Source organism: Polyodon spathula, chromosome 8 (genome assembly GCF_017654505.1).
Source record: "Polyodon spathula isolate WHYD16114869_AA chromosome 8, ASM1765450v1, whole genome shotgun sequence".
Taxonomy (NCBI): domain Eukaryota; kingdom Metazoa; phylum Chordata; class Actinopteri; order Acipenseriformes; family Polyodontidae; genus Polyodon; species Polyodon spathula.
Window position 1 is genome coordinate 12,780,687 of NC_054541.1, and position 25,466 is coordinate 12,806,152.

The 25,466-nt window shown below is 41.9% G+C and overlaps 3 protein-coding genes across 5 annotated transcripts; all 3 read right to left on the minus strand.

Annotated features, from left to right (window-relative positions):
* Nucleotides 1–339: 339 nt before the first annotated feature.
* rem1 (RAS (RAD and GEM)-like GTP-binding 1) lies at nucleotides 340–10,678 on the minus strand. The gene is made up of 5 exons (XM_041256867.1): nucleotides 10,482–10,678; nucleotides 9,143–9,504; nucleotides 4,011–4,093; nucleotides 2,477–2,684; nucleotides 340–1,825 (listed from the first exon to the last, which is right to left on the minus strand). The coding sequence occupies exons 2-5, from the start codon at nucleotides 9,453–9,455 to the stop codon at nucleotides 1,548–1,550; spliced, it is 882 nt and encodes a 293-aa protein (XP_041112801.1). The 5' UTR covers nucleotides 9,456–9,504; nucleotides 10,482–10,678; the 3' UTR covers nucleotides 340–1,547.
* A 3,404-nt stretch (nucleotides 10,679–14,082) lies between these two features.
* Nucleotides 14,083–17,597, minus strand: LOC121319435. Of its 3 annotated transcripts, XM_041256869.1 has the most exons (6): nucleotides 17,303–17,597; nucleotides 16,206–16,305; nucleotides 15,673–15,830; nucleotides 15,476–15,577; nucleotides 14,949–15,035; nucleotides 14,083–14,526 (listed from the first exon to the last, which is right to left on the minus strand). In XM_041256869.1, exons 2-6 carry the CDS (start codon nucleotides 16,225–16,227, stop codon nucleotides 14,347–14,349), a joined length of 549 nt encoding a protein of 182 aa, XP_041112803.1. In that variant the 5' UTR covers nucleotides 16,228–16,305; nucleotides 17,303–17,597; the 3' UTR covers nucleotides 14,083–14,346. The 3 variants fall into 3 exon arrangements, 2 of the variants coding, with proteins under 2 accessions (XP_041112803.1, XP_041112802.1); XM_041256868.1 differs by lacking the exon at nucleotides 16,206–16,305 and having other exon boundaries at nucleotides 17,303–17,592; XR_005950701.1 differs by lacking the exons at nucleotides 14,949–15,035; nucleotides 16,206–16,305 and having other exon boundaries at nucleotides 17,303–17,583.
* A 1,946-nt stretch (nucleotides 17,598–19,543) lies between these two features.
* On the minus strand, nucleotides 19,544–25,170 carry pnp4a (purine nucleoside phosphorylase 4a). The gene is made up of 6 exons (XM_041256870.1): nucleotides 24,831–25,170; nucleotides 23,781–23,944; nucleotides 23,540–23,643; nucleotides 22,024–22,199; nucleotides 21,568–21,752; nucleotides 19,544–20,797 (listed from the first exon to the last, which is right to left on the minus strand). Exons 1-6 carry the CDS (start codon nucleotides 24,851–24,853, stop codon nucleotides 20,586–20,588), a joined length of 864 nt encoding a protein of 287 aa, XP_041112804.1. The 5' UTR covers nucleotides 24,854–25,170; the 3' UTR covers nucleotides 19,544–20,585.
* Between the last annotated feature and the right edge of the window lie 296 nt (nucleotides 25,171–25,466).

Sequence of the window (25,466 nt, forward strand, 5' to 3'; positions counted from 1 at the left end):
TGCTAATCCTGTTGTCTGTGAAACATAGGGGACAGTGCTAAACAAAGCAGACATGCAATGCCCTTAGAGAGCCGCGCATTTCACAGGCAAGCCCATTCTGCTTGACTCGCAACAAGGCCCGTTTATCTTGACAGCTCAGCGCGTGAATGTGCGGTTTCTCAGAACCGTGGCAACAGCCCCAGCTGGTTTAGTGTGCAACGTTATGTTATTCTAAGAGCAATAGTGTATGTGTTTAACAGTGTTCAGGACCCCCTTGTACACAAGCCTTTGAAATCCCAAACTAACCTTATTAACACATTCAAAGACAAATTCACTGCAAAAAAAAAAAAAAAAAAAAAGTGCCACCAATAGTTTTTATTATAAAAAAAAAATTCATATATTTACAAAATGTGTAGTAGCTCCACAAATTGTCTTTCATCTGTACACATTTTATTGGTTTCACAAGCCACCTCAGTGAAAGCCCTGGCTGGTGTGTGTTTAGGGAAGGGCTGCATACAGGCTAGCCATCGGGGGAGCAGAATCTCAGTTCTGCCCAAGCTCTGCAAATAAAGCTGCCATTTATCAGCCAGCCATCGGCCACACACACACACACACACACACAGGTGTGCTGCATTGTGGATGTTACAGAACCGTGTGCATTGCTTTTAAGACAGTGACACAGGAAACTAAGAGAAGATTATAATGGGACTGAGATGGTAAGTCAGGAGTGAAGAACTAACATGCTGTATGAGAGGCTGTGTGGAGCACACAGGTTATTCTGCATAGTTACTATTAAACTCAATCAGCACCTCAGAGCCTTTGATAATAGCCCATTAAGCGCCATTATTTGCATGACAGCGAACACTGTGCAGTAGACTGCTTGCTGGGTCGTGTCTCATTTATTCAAATACAAACACCCAAGTTTGTAGAGTCAGTTGTGTGAAAACTGAGCACAGTGCAGGAGAACGGATGCTGTTAGCAGCAGCGGCCAAACACATCATACAAATCTGATAAAGCAAAGCGGTAGCATGTGAATGATCAGCACTACGATCTGTATGTGTTATGCCATGTGACTTTTTCTAAAGGTTTCTGCTTGGAGAGAAAAGGCAGATGAAAAACCGATCAGAAACTGTAGCGGCTTCTAGTTTTCCAGTCCCTTAACTCTAGAAGTGAAAAAAAAAAATAAAAAAATCATAGTAAAATACTTGTCTGTCTCACTTTGGTTAATCTGTGGAGATGGTCGCTGCTAAAATCACTGACCTGACAAGGCAATTATTTTTGTAACATTTGTGCATTGGTCAGGCTTTGGACGTCTTTCCTTGATCTGACTGAGAATCCAGCTGTAGCTGTGAAACAAAACTGCTGGTTCACAAGGGAGACACACGGGAATGGCTTTTAGTGAGTCCGAAAAATACAAAATAAAACCAAAAAATTCAAAAAAAAGGTCTCTTTTCCTCAAAACCATAAGGCTGCCAAATATCGTTCGCTCCTGGAAAAACAGAAAAAGCCCATGAAATTGAGCGGCTGCGTCTCTGTAGCGCTCACGTAGTCAGAGGGTTGCTGTGTTTTTAAAGAACGGACAAGTCATGGCAAGACTTGGAGCGCACCTTCAAGGCCATCTTCTTGTTGTTTTTGGCTACCAGTCTGTCGAGGAACCTGCGCGCTTTCTTGGTGACGCTCTCCTTGCGCTTGTAGACAGACATCCTGCGCTCGTTGGTCTCCTTGCTGTCCCTGCGCAGCCGGATCTGCCGCACGATGCCCTCGAAGAGCTCCTGCACATTGTGATGCAGCGCCGCCGACGTCTCGATGAACTTGCAGTCGAACACCACGGCGCAGCCCCGGCCCTCTGAAACACAAACACAAGCGGGTTCTACAGCACTGGCTGAGCGCGCACACACACACACACACACACACACACATTCTGTACAGTAAATCAGAGCACGCTCTGCTTGAAAAAACAGCCATGCTCGTAATCTCACACAAGAGATTTGTATTCATCGAGATTTCATGCAATCAGAGATCAGCCTGGTATCAAATCAGAGATGAGCCTCCAGGTGTTTTGTGGTTTTTGATGGAATCCTGCAGTGACAGCACGGCTCTCATTTCCATTTGTTTCGCAGTGTTTAGAAAAACGCATGCGACTGCACAGCGCTGTCAGCGTTTTACTGTCAGAAACATTCTTGACATGATGGACTAAGACGGTGAGTAAGAACATAGTGAATCAAACTGGGGGCGGGCGCAGGGGCTTGTTTTAAAAACAACATCATCATCAGGCAGGGATGCTGTGCTTTTAATATCGTCATGACACTGACGCTCCTGCAAGCGGCAGAATGACCCTGCCTCTGTCCCTCTGGCACACCCTGTACATGTGATCTAAAGCATTCCAGCTGCCACATTTCCTCACAATGGCAATGGAATGTTAGGTTAGTCATGGGTTTTTCTGATCTGGAGCAGGTACCAACGTTCTAAATTATTCCCATAAAATAATCCCAATCACCTTCCACGGACACCTCTCTGCAGCGGACCAGGTCACTTTTATTCCCGACAAGTATGATGGGGATGTTTTCGGCTTGCCTCGCCCTGCGCAGCTGGATCCTCAACTCGGATGCGCTCTCGAAGCTCGCCCGGTCTGTGATGGAGTACACGATGACGTACGCGTTGCCAACCTGCATGCAGTAATCCTGAACCCAATTCTCAGCCTGCTCCTAAAACAACAAGACGAGAAACGCACAGCGAGTCAGGAGAAATCACACTGGAGATGCAGTCTGTCATTTTCAAAATGCTTGGCTTACCATCAGAAACGTGTACTCTGAGATTAAGACTTGGCACAAAAAACGAAGTTCCTACCTCACACATTGGTATTTTGTTTGTACTTGAAAAGATCAATGACATGCAATGCTAAGTAATAACTAAATCACACTGGTATACAGTATAACAAAAACAACAGTGTGTTTGTACTGTTTCTTTAGACAGGCAGTCAATATCAGAACAAAATACCAAAACCTTGCCGAGTAACTTTCCAACCAATAAAACTTTAATTAGGCCCTGAAGGCACAAGTATTGAAGTCCAGGTTGTCTGTGGCACTGCAATGCAATAATGAACATTCATTTAGGAGGGGAAACGGGGGGGGGGCATTGAGAGATCATATTTACAGAGAGAGAGAGCGTGAGACAGACAGAGAGAGAGAGAGAGAAAGAGAGGGTGTATTGTCAGTTTTACAGTGTGAGTGCATGTATATCAGGGGTCTACCTGCACGTGAAGACCTGCTGGGTGCTCATGCAGGGAGAGGATCTACAGTGTGAGTGCATGTATATCTGGGGTCTATCAGCACATGCCTGCTGGGTGCTCACACAGGGAGAGGATCTACAGTGTGAGTGCATGTATATCTGGGGTCTATCAGTACATGCCTGCTGGGTGCTCACACAGGGAGAGGATCTACAGTGTGAGTGCATGTGTATCTGGGGTCTATCAGCACATGCCTGCTGGGTGCTCACACAGGGAGAGGATCTACAGTGTGAGTGCATGTACATCTGGGGTCTATCAGCACATGAAGACCTGCTGGGTGCTCATGCAGGGAGAGGATCTACAGTGTGAGTGCATGTATATCTGGGGTCTATCAGCACATGCCTGCTGGGTGCTCACACAGGGAGAGGATCTAGAGTGTGAGTGCATGTATCTCTGGGGTCTATCAGCACATGAAGACCTGCTGGGTGCTCATGCAGGGAGAGGATCTACAGTGTGAGTGCATGTATATCTGGGGTCTATCAGTACATGCCTGCTGGGTGCTCACACAGGGAGAGGATCTAGAGTGCGAGTGCATGTACATCTGGGGTCTATCAGCACATGAAGACCTGCTGGGTGCTCATGCAGGGAGAGGATCTACAGTGTGAGTGCATGTATATCTGGGGTCTATCAGTACATGCCTGCTGGGTGCTCACACAGGGAGAGGATCTAGAGTGCGAGTGCATGTATCTCTGGGGTCTATCAGCACATGAAGACCTGCTGGGTGCTCATGCAGGAAGAGGATTACCTGCTTTTCAGTTTCCCACGTGTCCATCACAACCAGAGTCGTCTCCTCCCCGTCTACTGTTAGCGTTCGTTCATAGGACTCCTCTGAAACACATGGACAGAAAACACCTTGGTGACACACTCCACACTGCTGTTACACATGAACCGTTTCATGCGGGAAATGTTTCCATTGCTTTATATGGGGGCAAAAAATGGCATCCTCATAGGAGGTCATCATGCAGTGGCATCTTCCACATGTAAAGACTACAGGCTGGTTTTTATATCCGCCCTCATGTGAGGTCGCCACACACAAAAGAGTTAAAGCAGCATAGTTACTGTTTAATAATGACTGCATCATAACAGAGTAACTGCATGGGTTTTACTGCAAATCATTTCTTCCACTTGTAACATTAGCAAGGACAGTAAATCCTAAACAGTAAGACGAGGAGGCTGTAGACTTGGTGCTCAGGGCTGTTCTCAAATCTGGACCTAGACAGTATGCATCAAACCAGTTGCAATCTGATGACAGCAGTGCACATGGTCACTTGTATAATGTGCCAGTATGGATAGAATATATCCTCAGAAGAACTCTCAGTTCAGCAAGTTTGTAAGATTCGAAGCAAGGACAAAAAAAAGTTTTCTGTTGCTCAGGAGCGGCCCTGTTGCTGATTGAACCGTGAAGCAGACATAACGTTTCCGGGCATCCTGTAACTAAGGAATCCCATGCTTTATAAATCTGACAACAGGCTTATTGCAGGCTAACCAATTAGAACTGTGTGGCAAGCTCCCCGGCTTTAATTGCTTCTCCCATCAATCAATCAATCAATCTTTCATTTATATAGCATCTTTCATAGTGGACCACCATCACAAAGCGCTATCAGTATGGTGCAGTAAAAGGAACATGTGGGGCTGGAATTAAACAGTATCTTGTATAAAGTGGATCACAGATCAAAAACACACTTCATAACACATCAACAAACCATCTTATTGTCCACTTTCTGTCCCAAAAACCAAAAGCAGAAAAATCTAGACTCTGCTGTCAGAGTTTAAAAAGCACCAGACAGATGCGCTAAAGTGGTCTGATACATCCATTCATCTTTCATGCAAACAGGCTAGACTAATGTGTTTTAATCAAGCGGTTTTCATCTATTTTCCCCCATGCTCAGCATTGCTAATTTGCCATGGAAACTGTGGGAATGAGCCACCTTCTCACAAAATGTGCTAGGGTAAGCTGTTTATCAGTCACAGTACACACTGCTTGCAGGGTCATTTCTGAAATGATTGCAGCAGTTCACCTTTAATGTGACCGCACAGTAAAACTTTGATATCCAACACTGAACCCTGTAGTATTTCACAGGCTGCTGGGGTGGATGCTTGGAGGGTGGGGCGCCCTGTCAATGCAGTATGCATCCTACCTCCAGCCAGGCTCTCTATCTAAAGTCACTAGAACTGGTGGCTGTTGCAGTCGTGTGGCCTGCATTATTTTATGCTGTGAAATGTGTCATCAGTTTGGTTCGGTTTCAGTTTAGGCTTGTTACAGGACGTGTGGTTTACAGTTTAGTGGTTTTCTGTGCCTGCTTTTTCATCGATGGTCACGTTTACAAAACAGCATGTTCCTTTGCTGGGCAATTGGGCCGTGATGTCATAACAGCATGGTTTTGGGTAATTGATGAAAATGCCAATTGCTTCAAGATTTCATGGTCATCTGTGGTCTTGCTTACCATAGTACTTTTACAGTGCTGTACATCTGACATCTCAGTCCTAATGGAAGATAAATTTATGCTTTATATTTCATAGGGAAATTGCCACTATAGAGTCATGCAAGTCCCTTTTCTGTTTTCATGCCTCAAGCTATACTGTTAAATGCCAGGGCTGATACAACACATGGCTTTGGGAAAAAGTACAGTTTATACCCGATTATGCAACGAGTCGGTTTCTTTCCCTCAGCTTACATGAGTTTAGTGTCATTTTTTATTTCCTTTAAAATATCCTAAACTTTAATCAGTGTCCTCAGGGATGCAGCTTGGAGATGGAAAAGAATTGCTGCCTGTGTGAAACACAGACGTGGCTTTAGCTTTCCCAGAGACAATCAACACAGCATGCTAACAAAACACAGGATGTCTGACAGCAACACGGCTCAGGATGCACTGAAATCAGATCAAATCATTGAGCACCACCAGCCAAGATAACAAATGACATACACATACCCTTACGAAAGTGTCCCACAGTAAAAGCACAGCACTGCATAATAAAGCATAGTGAAAGCATGGTAAAGCATAGGGAAGCATTGTTAAAGACCAGAGAGGTATGGCAAAACCATTTGGTAAATGCATAGTATAACCACAGGAAAAGCAAGGGTAAACTAAAAAACTGCCACACAACTTTCATCAGGGTATGTACTGTATATCAGTCTAGGATTCTAATGAATCTGCAAACTTCAAACCAATCTGGAGAGCAAATGGAAAAGAGAACAGCAAATCCAGGTTGTAAGCTGTTAGACTTCTGAGATAAAGTTTACTGAACATCTAAGATAGTCCTGGCTGTATGCTTGTGCACTGACAGCATGCCCTTTCTGCTGACATGTCATTAGCATTGTGGCCCAGCAGTGCATTACGCTCTGAAGGGGTTTGTGTGCTGTGAGAATCAGACCCCAGCTATGAGGTCATAGCTCCTCATTCACCGTCCCGTCAACAAACCCAGTGACAAGACAAGTCACTGCGGCACATTCTGGGGACCAGAGACTCCCCGGGACACACAAGAAAGAAGAGGACAACTTAGTCTGGCAGCATTTTAAAAGGGATATTCCTTTTAAAAAAACATACTTTTCCATGGTAATTCTGCAGTTTTCTCATGCTTATGCTATGATTATTCAGTTTTCCCCTGCTTTTCAATATGCTTTACTATACACCTCACCTTACTTACCTTACTACTCACCTATGTTTTGCCATGCTATCACTATGCTTTACTCCACTTTGCTATGCTTTTACTACAGGAAACTTTTGTAAAGGGTTGTAATTGAACAAAGAAACTTTCCTCATGACTTTTTTGATTTTGTTGTTTGAAATGAGCTTAATTTAAAACATCTGGTTCCTTGGAAACGTGGCCACACATAATGTTTTTAAAACAAAATACCCGAAGAAGAATGCCTGGGTAATTTCTTTGGGATTATATTTGTGTTTTTTCTTCTCTAGAGAACAGCTCTCACTAGTGAGTGTGTCTCATTGAGGTGCCCATGGACCCCTCTCTTTGTAAGAAGCAGCCACTGCCATCCGTCTCAGCGGCCTCTGCCACTACTGGCAACAATAACAAACACAAATCTGACAGCTGAAATTTCAATAACAACAACTTGTTATTTTTGCTATATGTTTTACTCTACAGTACAGTGCTCCACACTGACCTTGTCATTCTGTGTGTGTTCTGCTGCTCTGTTCTAAGTTCCGTGCTTCCTGACACCCCCCCACCCCCACCCCCACCTCACACCCATGCAGAGCACAGAACCTGGTTATTTATGATGTCACGTGTGTAAATGTAATAATCGATACATGTGTAGATATATATTTTACTGAGAGCACTGCTCCAACTGAACATGCAATACATTGCTCCAGGTTACCTCTAACCACAAAGAAACTGTAGAATTCAAATGGTGTTTATTAGTAAACAGCAAAGTGAAAGATGACGTTGTAACTTCACACTCTTCTTACTGTTCATGTTATACAGCCTCAAAGCTTTTCAGTAAACTCCTTCAGAGTTGTATCAAGACAGATTCTGCAAGACATCAATCCTGTACATAGCTCTCTATGAAACAAACCTCTAGACACTAACCGTACGTGAAAACTAACCGAACCGAGTTCACCTGGAAATGAACTCTGGAGGAAAAGAACTTGGTTCCTTTTGTAATTACCCATGCACCTCAAAAGGTTAAGGATTGTGTCTGCTGGCTCTGACTGTGCTTTCACACTGCACTGAAGCCAATCAAACAGACCAGTGCTTTTGTCCGAACGGACTGAGACCACCTCTTGAGAAGGACTGAGTTCGGTTCCATTGAACAAACTCTGAAAGGGTCTGAGTTTTTTAGGAGGCTTCACATATGCTACCCTTACTGGAGCTGTTTGATGCATGTTCTGCTTTGTGACAGGGATAAACACCCGGTTCTGTATTTTCAGAGGATGATCTTTTTATAATGAGCTGGTCCGACTGCATCAGACATCGCTCTCACAGTCTGCCCTGTTGCCTTTGGTGAGGAAACAAATGAATCTCTTCATTATTGACCATTTCATTGCACTCCACAGTACTTGGGCTTGTTATTGTCAGAGCTAAACAAGTGAAAAGGACATGGATAATTATACAAAAATAGCTTTGAAGTTAAAACTGTTTGTAAAAACAACTTTGGAACATTTATGATAACATAAGCCTTCTGTTGGAAAATTGGCAAAAGCTGCTAATTATTTTCAGTTCATACTGCAGTGTTTTCCAGCTTGTGAAGTATCTTGTAACTGAAAAGTAACTGGTATGACACAAGTGTCAAACTATCCTACACAGATATAAACATTGTGACAGTGCAGTCTTCATCCCACAGTCTTCATAAAATAATCTTCATCCACATTATCTACACATTGTAAACTAGCCTCTTTTAAAAATTCACCATGGTTTATTTTATTTTAGTTCTCAATGCATTTACTGTTCTTGCAACTTACATGTAAAGGGCAGGTGATGAATTGTTTTCTGTGATTTTTTTAGGGAGTGAGCATTATGGAGAGCGTCTGAAAGGCTGCAGATCCACAGTTTTGTTGATACAAGCAACATGTTCCTGGGTGCATTGCTGTAGTGCTCCCCAGGAATATATTTCCACCAGGGACAGAGAGATTAGCAATGCATACAATGCGAGTTTTACTCACACATGTTTCACTGCCTTGCATCTATTCAAACCATTTCTCTGGATACTGATATTACACACATCACAATATTATGCAAGGTGCACAACATGGGGTTCTGCCAGCACTGGTATACTAAAAACTATGCACGCTAAGTGAGTTTGTACTGTATGTATTCATTTTCAAAGTAAGACTTTTGAACAAAATCAGAAGTTTTGTAGGTGCCCTTAACATCATACAACGTGAGCGCCCCCAAATCTACTAAGCACGATCTCTCTCCTACCTCCACGATGTTCATTAGCAACATCCTTCTCCTGTGTCCCCGCGTAGATATTAGCCAGGCTCGACTTCCCCACACCGGGGTCCCCCAGCAAGACAACCCGGTATAAAGAGTCCGCTCCAGAGCTGTCAGAATCCTCAGAATCGGACCAGCTGGCCCGACTCTGGATTGTTTTGTCCCCTGGGTGATAGGAGGTGGAAAGCCCGAGTGCGGGGTGGTGTGGGTCTCCGGGTCCGGCTTGGTGTGAAGCAGGGAGCGGGGTACTGGCCCTTCTTCGTAGTGTCTCCTTGCTGTCTCTCTGTGTGTTCAGAGTCATCTTCTTGAAACCCCCCACCCCACCCCACCCCCCCCTAAATAAAATGCACCTAAAAACGTGGAGATTGACTCAATTAATTTGACTATATATATATATATATATATATATATATATATATATATATATATATATATATATATAAATATATATATAAAATTAAAGTAATATATTATTAATATATAAAGATAATTGATAATATATATAGTCATGTAGGTAGAATATTTAACAATCGCTGCAATTAAAATAAATAAATTTTAAAAAAAAAGTTAAGATTGTGTTTTAGGCGAAAGTTCAATGTGGTTTATAACCTTAAGCGAACGTGCAAAAAACTATTTTAAAAATGTGCAAACACAATACACAAGTTATGGAACTGTCTGGTGGTGGGTTTACAAATCAATAAATAAATCTCTACTCTGTCTAGTAACACCGCCAGTTACAAATGATGCAAGATCGGAAGCTCCAGCCTCTTTTATAAGATGCTCATTAAAGTTTCTCGTTTTCAAGGGCAGCCTGCCATCATATCCTCGTCGTTCGTTATCTAATCAACCCGATTGCCTCGATCACCAGTTTTTACACATGCCAGTGGGCCGTGTGCCCCTTTATTATACCGAACATCAAAACACCTATCGGATGTTTCTTTCCGCGTTGTTGCGATGGTATAGAATAGCCAGTGGAACACTGCAACAATATACTTCTGGAGCCATGACAACAGTTCACAAAATTCCAAAACACTGTTAAAAATTTAAAGAGCAGTACCCAGCTTTGCTGCATTATCTTCTCTGTACAGACGCCCCTGATACTGTGCATATCCTGCAAGGAGATCGAGCTTCTGACACTCTCACAAGAGGACAGAAACTTCACGTTGACATACGGCGACCAAAACAACGAACATTAACAGCTTCAGCTGCGTTTTTTAAAAGACACTTTGTCCATCCAGAATTAATATTAATATTAATCCGCAATAACAACAAGCAACTGAGAATGAAAAGAAGGAAACCCCGAAGGTTTCCACACTGAAGTACTTACCGCTCTCTGGCTGTTGGAGAAGTAGTGTTTTCAGAGAGTTTTGCGCTGTTCTCCCTCGGAGCCTCTTAGAAGCGGTGCGGTCGCTGCCTGCGTGTACTGCACTTCACTGTGTAAACTGGCTCTGACTTCTGCGTGTCAACCTTAATCTTATTATAACTATACAACTCATGACGTTGAATACAAGTCACTTCCTTTACTCCGACCCCTTGTATCGATTGTAGGTTGCTACTTTACAACTACTAACTGTATTATTATTATTATTATTATTATTATTATTTATTATTATTATTATTATCCGTACTTTATAAATAATGCGGTTTTAGGGTACTTTTTTATTTACAAAGTAGTTTAGGCAACATGTAAAAAACCACACACACACACACGAAACAAAACTTGAGCATTGTGTTGCACTGAGTACAGCACAGTATCACATTCAAAAATGATTCATTTATAACAACAGTCTAGTGGAAATAACGCCAGGATTACATTTCAATTACTGCTCTATCTTTACCGCAGCTTTAAAAATCAATCAATCAATCAATCAATAACACATAAGAAAAGCTTTTTGTAATGATCCCATGCCGATACTGCATCAGCTAGCCTTACCACAGTTGCCACAATGACCATGCAACCATAAGAACATAAGAAAGTTTACAAACGAGAGGAGGCCATTCGGCCCATCTTGCTCGTTTGGTTGTTAGTAGCTTATTGATCCCAAAATCTCATCAAGCAGCTTCTTGAAGGATCCCAGGGTGTCAGCTTCAACCCTGTGGTAAATGCGCGCTGGTGTAGATCAGTATCCTGTGTTGTTTTGCGAATGCATTAACGAATTCCCCAAGAATGTGCTTATTAATGGACTTGATATTGCAACTAAATGAACCCTCATTTGTGATTAGCGTGCAATGCTGAACAGACCACTGTAGCTATCAATGAGCATGATCTTAATGGCGCTACAGTGTCTTAAAAAGCTCCCTTGTGTGTGAAAACTATTGCCTGCACTGCTGAGAGCAGCAGGTGATCCCGTTTTCACATTTCCACCCCCCACCCCTTCAGCACTTCTAAGTTCTTATTAAAGAAATAAATAAATACAAATAAGGCGAGTTTTATTATAGTTACCGCATGACGAATCAAAAAGCAGACTGCTGGGAATGCTCATTTATTTGAGGAGTGAACGGCCGCAGACATTTACAGCGTGGAGCTCGAGCAGCCACGCAATGGCAAAAATGATTTCACTTCAAACACCTGTGCTTTCCAAAGCCCTGCTAGGGTAACAGGCTGGCAATGTCTCCTGTTTCTCCTGCAGCCACACAGCTATCCGGCTGAAACTCTGATGGATAGAAAAAAAAAAAAAACACCACCTAGTGGAAACAGTTATACAGAAAAAAATATATATATATATTTTAAAAAATATTCTTCGCTCATCCAGTTTCCAATGAAAACGTTTCTGTGCTTTAAACGCATTTCCTGATTTTCATATGCTAGAAGCTGTTGCTGTTTTTTTTTTTTTTTTTTTTTTAAACGAAGGTCAGCTGAGATGCAGAATTGAAATACTGAGGCTGATGCTTCTAAATGAATTGTGCACTCCAGCACGGGATTGCAGCCCTGAGCATTACAGTGATACTAAGAACCTTGGCAGCCATTGAGCATTTACTAGCTATTGCTACGTGCATTTATTAATACAACATACCAATCTATTCACTGTGTGGTTCTACAGTAAGTCAGGACAGGGCAAAGTTGTTGTTTTTTAACAGATAGCAAACATCTTACATTCCCATTGCTTGTGCCAAGATTAACCTATTATGGGGCGTTTTGTTTTTTTAAAGCTTGGCTTTCACCGATTGGAAATGTCCGGCAATGGAGTTACTTGATTGGTGCGTGAAAGTTCTGCGATTGAAAATAATACATAAGTAATAAATATTGCTGTTGTTGTTTTTTTTTATAAGCTCTTTTTGGTAGATTTAACTGGCTGATGTCTGAACTGAATCTGAGTTCTACAGTACAGTGAGGAAAAGATAATGTTACAGTATATACATCATTTTACAGACTAGTGTTTACCCTGAAATATACAGACAACTGCACAGGGTGGTGGGGAATGAGATGGAGTGGGGTGGGGAGTGGTTAACAGGTACAGGTCTTAGTGCATTGGAAAGTGGGGGCTTTGCTCAATTGTTCTTAACAAGGTTATGAAAATCTAAAGCAGCGCATGTTAATCTCTCAAGTTAAATATATAAAGCACGGATGTGAATGATTCCAATGGCAGCAGTATGTATTTAGATGAATTGATTAAAACCATTCATACTAACAGGTTCACGAGAAGGGGATTTTATGATATATGAGAGACTCCTCACTTGTTTTATCCCCATGGGCTCGTGGGCTCTATTTAGTCTTAGAACTCTGTCAAGAAAAGAAGAAGGAGAGGAAAAAGCCAACGGAAATGTGAAGTGTCACGGCAGGGCGAGGATAAACAGTCTCGACTCTGCCTTCCCATATGAAACTGAACTTGTTTCAGTGCAATTCAAATAAATCACAGTCTGGTTTATATTTCCAGGAACTTGGGTATTTATTGTCACACAGAACTGTGAGATGTAAAGGGCATTGTGCTGAAGAAAGCTGTCTCAACTTTGTAGCTTTACGTTTAGCTTTTACAGCTTTTACAGTTCCCGTCTTTTGGGAACTGTCCCTTGCACACATTGAAACATGAACTTATTTGAATGCAAATTAAACTTGCAACAGACTAAAAGGGGAACTAAAAAAAACACAAAATGAAAAACATCAACAAAGTCTGTAACACATTGGTACTGAAAGTTTGGAGGAACATCTGTTGTGGTCTCAGGATCTGTCTCATGCACTCGACGCCGAGTGTTTAGAATTTATTTCCAGACGACACAAATAAGGTATTATGAAATGTATAATATATATATATATATATATAATATATATAATGGCCAATAGTCAACTGACCGCAAAACTCACAGTTGTTCGTGTGCCCTTTTAAAAGTAGACCCAAGACACAGGAATGGATGTTTAAAGAGCTTGCGCGCTATTTTTAATACACAAGAATAAAAATAAAACAATCGAAAATAAACACCTCGCTCCTTCGGAGCTCTTACTAACCCTTTATGCAGGTCCCTGACTAGCTCGCAGGACGGCAAAGCCCTTTACCTGGCATAAAAACGAAACAAGCAGTTTTAACAAGGCACTTTTCATATTGACTGCTCAGAAGCAGAGCACACCTTCCACCTCCTTCTGCTCAGCAGTCACAAGCAGACTGACTGCTCTCCTTAAATACCCTGCACCCAGTTTTACTTTACAATTGTTCCCAGGTGCAGGGGATAATTAACAATAAATTTAATTAACCAAATACCCATTTCATGCAAGGAGGACATTAACCCCCTCCCTGCTGTGTTACTATATATATATATATATATATATATATATATATATATATATATATATATATATATATATATATATATATATATATATATATATATGAGTGTGTGTGTGTGTGAGAGAGAGAGAGAATACATGGATGAAGGCTATATTTGCATCCTAAGCCATTCGAAAAAAATAAAGTTATAGTAACACAGTAGTGATGTCAAAAAGTGATAATTCCTCTAGAGGAAAATATACTTGAACTTTGTCCCTCTTTGTCTCCCTGCTGTACAGTATGCTGTTGTTTTATAAGGCTCTTCCAGGTGTATTCAAGATGGGTTTGACAACCAGATGGAAAACGGTGGTGGGTAACCAATAAGAAAATGCTTTTTTAAAATTATTTCAAAATTGTTATGACAAGTACAACTGATTAAATATAGACCTCCTGCAAAACAGGTAACTCACTGTATTATTTATACAATTTGAGAAATTAGTTTTTCATGCCTGGACCAAAATTAAATACAGTTTTTTTTTTTTTTTTTTTTTTTGTAAACATACTTTGATTTTGGCAGTATATTGAAAATTTCCACCCTGATGTCTTTTCTGTTCTGCAGTAGGTGCGTAACATTTTCTTCCAGTTGAGGATTTTTTCTTCAAGTTCTTTGGCCACCTGCAAGTTGAAAAAAAAGTTGAATTTAGTTTTTATTTCCAGCATCTAACAATTATACCTTTTGCAGAAAGGCATTATCCCTATTCAAAAAAAAAAAATTGTTATCCCTTTTCATCTACCGGTAATGATAATGTTGTTAGGTAAGAAATAATGTGCTGGGCACAATTGAACTGCACTACCTTTGGTATATTGTTTGACAAACCCTTACTAACCAAGACCTATTACAATAGTACATGCTTCACTGCCCAGTGCAGTATTTACAAGACACCTCCAAACAGTATCATTTACAACAATAGAGGGTCCACTATTCCAAGGTCCTTTCAATGTTTAATAAAAAATGCAATTAGAAACCACTACTACTACTACTACCAATAATAATAATAATTGAAGCAGATGGAATGCCTTTGAAAACCAGCACCTACTCGTTTGTGAATTTCAATTTCTTTCTTCATCATGGTATTGTGAAACGCCATCTCTTTAATACCAGCCAGAACATAACTCATTTTACCCTGCAGAAGGTGGGGGTGAGAATTTTGAAATAGTACAATGCGTTTCTATTGCATGAGCACGTCATGACTCACTGTACATCTCCCATGCCTTTTGTTATCAGCTTGAAGACAAGAGTAAGGCAAGCTCTGTGCTCACTGACAGCTCTGCACATTTTCAGAAAAGGCAGCTTCACTGAAAAGCATATTTCAGTTACCAGCAGTCTCTTGTGCTTCTTCAAGGAATGCACCTGGCCTATACACGATATTGAGCCTGTTGTGCATTTTACTGTAGCCTTTAATTCCAATTTTAACAACCACTGCCTTTTCCCTGGGTTTGTTTTGCTCCGGTCAGATTGATTCATTGCCACATGCTATTCACAATAAAGCAATACTGGTTTGATTGCACAGTGAAACATGCATGAAACCCCAGGTCCGCCCTAGCTCTGCAGGAACGGGCTTACCTCAGCAATCCCTGATAAAATGCAATCGCTTTCGTTCTTGATCAGTTTCTCTAGCCTGTCCCTTTCACTCTGCGCCAGCATTTCAATGTCTTCCTTTTCATCCTGTTGGAAAGTGTTACCGTGATTTACTAGGTCGCTTGTTACTGATTTAAAGACATTTGCTCTTGACCCTCAGGAGCTCCTATACTCCAAAGTACCTTGTGTGTCTCCTTTAGTTTATTTATTTCTTGCTGTAGCTCAGCAATCCTCAGGGATTTTACAGAATACTTCTTGTCCTTATAGGTCTTCAGAGTGTAGAGATCTCCATGGGCTGTCCTCACTTTAGGCATCGTTCCTTTCAGTTGCTCTGCAAGCACTTTCATCGTGAGACGAAAAACAAAAAAAAAAGAGAAGTATTTTAAACATGAACACACAAAAAAAGTTAGGGATTAGAAAAAATACCAACTATCTGTGCGTGACGGTGGATCACTATTATTATTAAGCAGTTGGTTTGACAGGATATCTAGCTGCTGCCAAGACAGATACACGTCACATTCTAACACTGCCATTGCGTTTCATGTTTGTGCGACAGTCAGATACTTGTATACATGGGATCTGCATAGGGATTATTATTATTATTATTATTATTATTTATTATTATTATTATTATTATTATAGTACAAAGTTAGGACCTGTTCTGACTAATAAGTTCTGAGATGGCACGCACACACACAATTTTAGTCTTACTGACCATCACAATCTTTCTGCATCATGCTCTCTTTATCCTCAAGGTCAGCTCTTTTTTCCTTAATCTGTCTGCTACTCCACTCACTGAAAGCTGAAATTTAGCTCTAAAAAGCAAAGATATCATTAGTAGTTAAAACTCAACACGCTGAACCAGCAGCAGATATCAAGAGGTGAAGCTGTGGGGAACAACTACCTGCTGCACCGAGTGCTCGTCCCATTCAATAAAGTCAATTGGAATACCTGGGAGATCTATTGTAATAATCGAAATACCGGCAGATCTAAACACTAGTGGTGTAACAGGATCAGCCAAATTCTGGTTGATTGAAAGAGACTCCCTCCTTTGTCACTTTCTTTATTAGCTAGCACTGGGTTACTGATTATTATAAAATGCGATCGGTCCCAAAAAGGGCAGCTGCAGGTGCTGTTCATAACTACAGGCACACATGGAACATTTACAACATTTCTGCATTTACTGGCTGTTTTTAGGTACGGTGATCAGCTGATTCGTGTTGTGGATCTAGTGTTGAGGTGCTCTGCTATAGTCAGTGTTGGCACGCCTATCTCAAGTCTCTCATACTGAACCTGGAACTCTCTGGCATTTACCACAGCATTCCTATCCTTCGTGTCTAACTCGGCTGCCAGCCTCATGTTGGCTTCCTGCAGCGCTGCATAGTGGGTACTCTGCAATCATTTGCTTCTTTGACTTAATCCGCACCTAGACACACGTACAGCAGAGCATGTTATGAGAAACACAGGGCCACATTCACAAAGCATTTCCTACCCCACTGCTACGTTTGCACAACTTGGGTCACAGAAACTGCTCACAGAGGTAAAGTGCACCATATGTGTTGAACTGAAGTAACCGCTTCGGTTTGTAATGATCAGTACAACCTGATAAGCAGCGGTCTGCACACAAAGAACAAGAACAACAGAGAAGCATACGAACACACACACACACAACAGCGGGGTATTAAACTGGGCAGAAATGAAACATTAGGAAAAGGCAGACGTATATTTAATATACAGCGAGGTGGAAGCTTCAAAGACGATAAGTTTTTCATAAGTGTCCGTTTCTCTGTTCCCTATTCCTGGAATCATTACCTGGAGCACTCTGTAGCTGTCCTCTGTGAAGAGCACTGGGGTGGGTCCAAACACTTTTCTTCTTTTGCTTCTTACAGAAAGGTTTTCGTTGCACATGTTCTGGTTGTATTTGGGCTGGCTTTACCAACAGAAATGATAAATTGCAACACAGCATTTCAACAGCGGCTGCCTAAAGTTCGACCCAGTAAAACAAAGACTTCTGTCAGGACCCCCACTCCCATTTTTATTCTAGCAGTACTATCAGCTTAGTTTGTTATGCAATATCAAGCCTTGGTTTACAGCCTTGAAACAGTCTGCTTTCTGTTGCTATAGCAGCCCAGTAGGAGTGTCTTCATTCACACACTTTTAAAGGCGGTTCTCCTTATGCCAACAGCCTTTTCTCACCAGACATGTATGCAGTCGCTGTAGAGACGCTGTAAGCAGAAAGGGGTGTGGAGTCGTGCTGCTGTACTGGGAGGAGAGAGGACTTCCCGCCTACGTGTTTCACCGCCTTACCTTTCCTGCTCTGGCGTTCCCACTTGCGGTAATCCTGAAAGTATTGTCAACTGTTAAAATCTTTTAATACGCGCAGGAATATCACTGCGTATTGTTTGTGTATGTATTTACCTGTGAAAGGTACTTGTAAACTCACCGCGGTATTGAAATTCGCAGGTAGCGACTCTGCAAGCTAGTTGGGGGCGACAGACATTATTTAAATTTCCATAACCCGAACTGCAACGAAAACAAAATACATTTCCACTAATTATTACACCAAAATAAACACAATGAATGGAACTGAAAAAAAAAAAAAACATTTACAGCGCTAAACAATGCCTTAATGAAAGATGTGTTAATTAACAATTAGCCCGTCTTTCTGTGTTCACATGTGTTAACTGAAATTCAGCTGCAAAGTAAATGATTCTGTTTGTAATAATTAGTACAGTAGCATCTACCCACAAGTACAAGTATTAGTGAACCAACAAGAACACGTTGTTGTTGAGGAACTAATGTCTGATGAAGGGTCAGCAGGTTATCAAACTGCCACAGCGTGTCATGCTACAATAATATAATAATGCACGTAGCTGAACAGGCTTTCCAAAACATGGACAAATACATTTTTAAAAGATACAGTAATATCTCACACAGTCCCGTTGTGTTCTGTTTAAATTTCAAATTCCTGCAGAGTTCACAAACCCAAAGCAGAAAACATGACACTCGCTTCGCTTAAATTAATCCAGTATTGTAATTGTTTTTATATCGCTCAGTGTAAGCTGTGGACTGTGTTTTTTTTTTTTCAGTAATCGAATGTCTTTTGAAGAAAGGTGACAAACAAACGCCTTTGAAATATAAATTACTGAAGCTACATAAATAATAATACTACACAAATATTCATTTCAAATCAAAACAAATCACAGATACACTCGTGTGTTGGTTTACCATGGCAACGACTGACGTGTGAGTCCACGCAGTGTTTTTCTGCCCCCTGCTGGAGAACTGGGCAATGACATGTGAATGTGAAAAACCGAACAATTTAGACTTAGTTTTAAGCAGATCCAGTCTTCAAAGTCGGGGATTGATAATACATTAACTATTTAAAAAAAAATAATAATAATAATCCCACAAATTGTAACCCTTTCATACATGAAATATTGAAAATAGCTGAAAAAAGTAGTTTTGAACACACAGTAAATATATTTTTCATTTAATTAAAAAATTTAAAAAATTCCCATTGCATTAATTTATAGGGGGTGGGTGGCATCCTCGCATGAAGTCGTCATGCATTTGAGTCTTCCACATGTCCTCATCCATATAGAAACTAGAAGAGGTTTTATTTGTTTTGTGTCCGTCCACCTATGAGGTCATCATGCATGCAGGGTTAATGCTAGTCTTGACATTGGCAACTCTTTGGCATCATGCTTGATTATGAGCTGCAGTATAACTATAAACACGCTATTGTCAGTGAGAATGGTGTAGTTAATTAGATCAGAAACGAGGAGGCCACAGATAGATGGTAGGGCTGTGACGTGTTTCTGCTTTGGTTAACTGAATGTGACGCTCCCGAGTCAGACCCGTCGGGTCGCAAGGGAACCTTATTTACACACTTAGAAACTCCATTTGACAGCGCTCTTATAGACAGTGAATGGCTCGGGGCATCTGTTAAACGATATTGACACGTCCTATAAATAAATAAATAAATAAAACAGGCAAGGAAATTGTGTTAATTATTTTATTTGATACAGATTTTGTAATTATTTTTGGCATTTCAACATCATAGGCATTAGACTTCAGCTTTTTATTTTGTTTTAATGAGGTGTTTCATTGGTTATAAACTTAGATGTTTGTTGTTTACAACCGTGCAAGTTTCAACATCACCCACCCTCATCATTCTGACAAGATGTGTCAAACTTTCAGCAAATCTACTAAACATTGACTTGATTGTAAAGTGTACTCCACTAAAGTACTCCATTAATACAGGGGAAACAGACCAAATGTCATTATTATTCATAATAATAATAATAATAATAATAATAATAATACAGCTCAGTATTGGATGTTAATTTAGTAGTCCTAACAGAGTGGTGGCTAGCTTGTTTTTTTCCTTTAATTTTGCAGTGTGGCTAGTGCGTCGTGGCTGGCACAATGCTTCCCAGGTAACCCTGATGTGGCGGGGGCGGTACAGAGAGCTGGATATCTTTGGGAATACGTTTACCTCTTTGTAGTTGCCCCTAATGCCTTAAATGTGCAGATTCTCCTGTTTGAAGAAGCTCTAACCCTTATTAAGAAGTCGTCTCAGTCTGAGAGTGGATGTTATTGTGTTGTAACCCACTGCAACAACTACAGTATGCGGGGAGAATGACGTTTGTGGTTAGCTGCTTTCAAACTGTTTATCTTCACCTGCGCTCCATTGCGCACAATATTATCACACAGGAAACTGTTAATCCCGAAACGTCCTCCTCCCTCAGTCTGCAGGAGGTTGGCCACCTGTGAGGTATAAAAAACCAGGACCTCTGAAGAGAACAGGGTTGTTGAAAGTGCAAACTCTCTTTAGAAAATCTATATTCATCCAACAGGAAACAGTCATGATGTTAATACTATTGACAACCGATTCGTATATTGTGCGTCTGTGGTGGTATTTTAACCTGTTTTATCTAGCTTGTGTACAGTATACGGTGCTGACAATGCAGTGTTGCTGTAGTAATCTACATGGATGTGGAAGCATAAGATTAAAAACTGTGACCTTTTAATGTCCCGGGACGGCACCCTAACTGGAGCGGTCCAGGGTAGACAGGGACCTGTAGCAGCCCTAGTCTGCAGTGTTGCTGTCGAGCTGGGCCACGAACTCCGTCACCAGAGTCTGCAGCGTGCCGGCCCTCATCTTGCTCACCCCCAGCACCCCCTCGTGGTTCACCTCCTTGTCGTTGTATGCCTTCACTACCTTGTTTGTGATGAGGGAGAGGCCAAAGACCTTCATCCCGCAGTGCTTCGCCACCAGCACCTCTGGGACCGTGCTCATGCCTGGAAAACAAACCAATCGGGGGGGGAAAAGAGCTTGAAACGGGAAACCAGCAAACAGAGACGCCTCCTGCTGTAGCTCAGGGTGAAGAGGGTAGAGTCGCCACGAGGCTGCTTCTGGTGCACAAGAATGCAGGACGTCAGGTGTGTAACGAGTCTGGCTCGTTTGTACTGTGGTTAGGATCTGGGCTGGCAAGCGCAAGGTAACCGTTTGCACCCCGGTCTCCAACTCTGCAATGGGAAGTCTTGCCCTGTCAATCCCACGCCTAACACCAAATGTGTCAAATTCCAGCGGGCACTAAGTCAGACAGGGCCGCGGAAGAGATTGGGGCTGAATTTAGGAATATAGTTTAGATCAATATAATTAGTTCTACTTGGTCTAAGGGTTATATTTCTGTGTGTGTGTGTATGTGTGTATATATATATATATATATATATATATATATATATATATATATATATATATATATATATATATATATGTATGTATGTATGTATGTATGTATGTATGTATGTGTTATAGCTAGAGAGCTCCCACTTTATAATCGTTGGGAGCCGTAGTTACGATCATGCTCTGCCTTGTAACGAGAATGAAAGTGCCAGTGGAGTGGCATTATGGGGCAAATGGGAGCCATGATCACGCTGTCTCATGACCAGTTCCACAGTATGTAAAGGGCTATCCTCTAAAGGGAGAGCGCTGTCCCTTCTCCAAGATGATAGGATTACGGGACCCCTTTGAAAGTGAGATGAATATGTATGTGGTCACGTCATACCAACCGCATCGGCTCCCAGTTTGTGAAGATAGCGTGCCTCTGCCACTGTCTCGAAGTTAGGGCCCCCGACCATGCAGTAAACCCCCTCCTGCACGGAGCAGTCCAGCTTCTTGCAGATGTCCAGGGCCAGCTTGTGCAGGTCTTTGTCATAAGCACTGGACATGGGGGGGAAACGGAGTCCAAACCTCCAAACAAAAGAAAAGGACAGGACCCATTTTTTATGCAAAAGGAAACAATGCAGGGGACAGTGCTGTGCTAGTTTTCCAGGTCCAGACAGAAAAAAGTCAGGCCTAAATGAAGATTAATAGGCTTCTAGCTCTTTATGACAGTACTACACAGTTGTGTAATGCTCAGCTCTGCTTGTGTTGGACCAAGGAGCCACACGCAGAGAGCCCCAGTAGTTATGCCCCATTGAGACTCCACACAATGTACAGCAAGTGCGTTAATGGAACTCACTGTTCATCGTTGGGTCCGTTCAGTGGGTTCTGGCCAGCGAAGCCTGGCAGGTTGATGTGATCTTTAATGATCATGATGTCTCCTGTCTTGTAGCCGTCTGACAGGGACCCGGCTGCGTTCGTGACGATCAGCGTCTCGACTCCCACCAGCTTGAACACACGCACCGGGAAAGTCACCTGCCATGGAGAGCACAGTGCGAACATAGCTGAGCAGGGGTATGGGCTGGGGGCACGTTGCATTGGGTGATAGGGCATGCTGGGGAATCAATCACGTGCCAGGGGGAGCACAGAGCTGAGCAGGGGTATGGGCTGGAGGCACGTTGCATTGGGTGATAGGTCATGCTGGGGAATCAATCATCTGCAACGGGGGGCACAGAGCGAACAGAGCTGAGCAGGGGTATGGGCTGGGGGCACGTTGCATTGGGTGATAGGGCATGCTGGGGAATCAATCACGTGCCAGGGGGAGCACAGAGCTGAGCAGGGGTATGGACTGGGGGCACGTTGCATTGGGTGATAGGGCATGCTGGGGAATCAATCACGTGCCAGGGGGAGCACAGAGCTGAGCAGGGGTATGGACTGGGGGCATGTTGCATTGGGTGATAGGGCATGCTGGGGAATCAGTCGCCTACCATGGGGAGCACAGAGCTGAGCAGGGGTATGGACTGGGGGCACGTTGCATTGGGTGATAGGGCATGCTGGGGAATCAATCGTAGAGTACTGACACTCAAGAATGGGATTTACTACACACTCCACTAGTCTTGGATAACAGCTTGTTTCTACTGTAACCTGTGCTTCAACGACATCATTATCTAAAAAACCATGAGAAGGGTATTGATTCAATTCTGCCCCCTGGTATCTGGCCCTGAAACCACTATGATCTCCAATCATTAAGGAATCCATTGAGTGCTGCTTCACTCTGACTTGTACATGGGAAAGGAGTGTTTTACTTTGGGCTGACCCTGTATCTGAACCGGTTGGGCTGATTCATCTCAGTTTAACCAGGGAAAAGTTCCCCATAGTAAAAGTACAATGAATGGTAGCAGTGAGAAGATGGTAAAGCATAGGTACACGTTGTAAACCCAGAGAGGTGTGGTAAAACATATTGAAAACCATGGCAAGCCATGCTAAACACAGACACTGATGCTGATTAAACACAGGTAAAACAAACTAGACTAAACCAGCCTGTCCCTGATAACTGTCCTGATTCATAATGACTTCAGCGTTAGTTCTGAAAAAGCATGGAAGGGATCAAAGAAATGAATGAAATGTTAACCTACTGACTGAATTCTAATTGCCCAGCAGTAACACTGTAAGTGCCATCAAAGCCAGTGTAATTACACAAACGAGTTGATTTGAGTGACCAGGTTAACTGAAGATCGTGCATGCTGTGAAAAAGCGTGCCACGGTGCCTAGAGGTTTTCTCAGCCTGGGATATTATGCATAATTGTTTTCTTTATGAAGTGAGGGTGATGAGGAGTGAAAGCCAGCCAGGGTGACGCAGTGTGCTTCATGCTTACCTTGCAGAGCGGGTACCCTTCATACAAGTGGAAGCGACCCTGCATGCAGACACAGGTCTTCCCTTTCAACTCCCCGAATACCAGCCTGCCGACGTGACCTTGCACTGAGGAATGAGACTGGAATGAGATCACTGGACTCTAGGGCATAACCATCTTCGTTAAGTCAAACTGTGGGTTTAATAAACTGTCTTGGCAAAGTGAAGTAGCTGGCAGACGGTTAACACATTGCTTAGCCTGTTACCTGTGCTCTGTGGAAAGCTGGGAATGTCGGAATAGCTGAAGGATTCCTGACACTTGAGCATCTCGGCCAGTAAGCCTAGTCCTGAGCCACAGATGATGGCTACCTTTGGTCGGTGTTTGGTGTGGGACAGGAGCCAGTCCGCAGTCTTCTGGTAATCTTCGTGGCTGGAGAATGAGAGGCAAAGCTTGTTGAAAACAGATCAGCACCAGTCTCGGACTGCCTAGATGATCTAAGATTAATGCTAGTGTCGCGAAACAAGAAAAGCAGTTTTTGAAGCTTCAGTGCACCACTTTTACTAAAACCAGAAGAAACAGCCAAGGATGATTAGCAAAGCAAGTATGTAGTTTCTTGTGCTTCTCAACACACTTAGCACACTCATAAACCCAGGGGAGCTGTTTAGGGGGAACATAAAGATGTTTAAAACTCTTTTAAGTGGATAGTTTGTGTACTGGCTTATAGATATTAGCATATCCAGACAACTTTTAAGAAATCAAGAAAAATCACACAGACTCTGTTTATTTGGTTAACAAATCAGAACATATATAAAATCCACTATTCAGTGAATCACGCACCTCACTGTGACACACACAATAGATGCTGTACAGTCAGCAGAATGGATGCTCAGCAGCTGTAGCTTTCAGTGAGGAAGTTCTTACTAAATTACCCTCAATTTCTAGAATGTACATTATTTCCCATCAAAGTGCTTACAGGGGGAACATTTTGTTAGATAAACCTTTTTGAAATACTGGGCGTGATGATTGTAGTTGCCCTTGCATTCTTTGTAGGAGTTGAAATCCGATATGCTAGTTTCCATTACAGTGATTTTCCTAGCCTTGAAAATGATGTACAGTGCATAACTCAGGAGTCTTTCATGTGTTATATGTTGTCTTATTCTGAGTCTCCGCACTCACCAAGAATAAATGGCTCATCTTTGAACTATAAATAGGGATACTTGTAGATTTTATAACTCTTCGGTTTCAGAAAGCTAATGTGCAAAGTGAACGCTTTGTTATTGTGCTGTGCATGATGGTAATAAAAAGCATCTCTTACCATATTTGTTCCTTGGCTTGCATTGTAAAAGCTAACACAGCAGCTCCCTCATGAATGTTTCTTCAAAAGATTTAGTGATGTCAATCTCAAGAGCCTTCTCTCTTGAACAGCAGCACTTAGATGAACTCCCCTGCGAGTAGCTCGTGGAGTTGTCCACCAGATCTCAGACAGCATCAATACATGTACTTATAATGGGTCTAGTTACACAGAGGGGATAGGATTGGTTATTGCTTATGTAACAGGCTACTCCTAACATAATTAGGGACGTGATGGGAATGTGATCGTTCAATTACACTTTCAGATTAATTTGGCAAGTTGCATGGGCATTTTGTTTTGGATAAGCATGACCACTTTCATGGTTAGGTGTGCATCTTGTAGTTGGTCATGTGTCAAACTTTATTTCTGATTCTAATATGTATATGTGTATATGTGTGTGTGTACACTATAGAATTAATTATTTTTGCTTCATAAAATCGAATGAAACCTGCTGAATAATGTTATGTTAACATATTGAATTACACACTGCTTTATTGTTTTCCATATACTCTATGAAAAACTGACAAAAATGGAAAAATGTGAAAAATCTTGGCCATAAGTGCATGTCTGATTCTAAGTTTAGTATCTATAGCCTCTGCC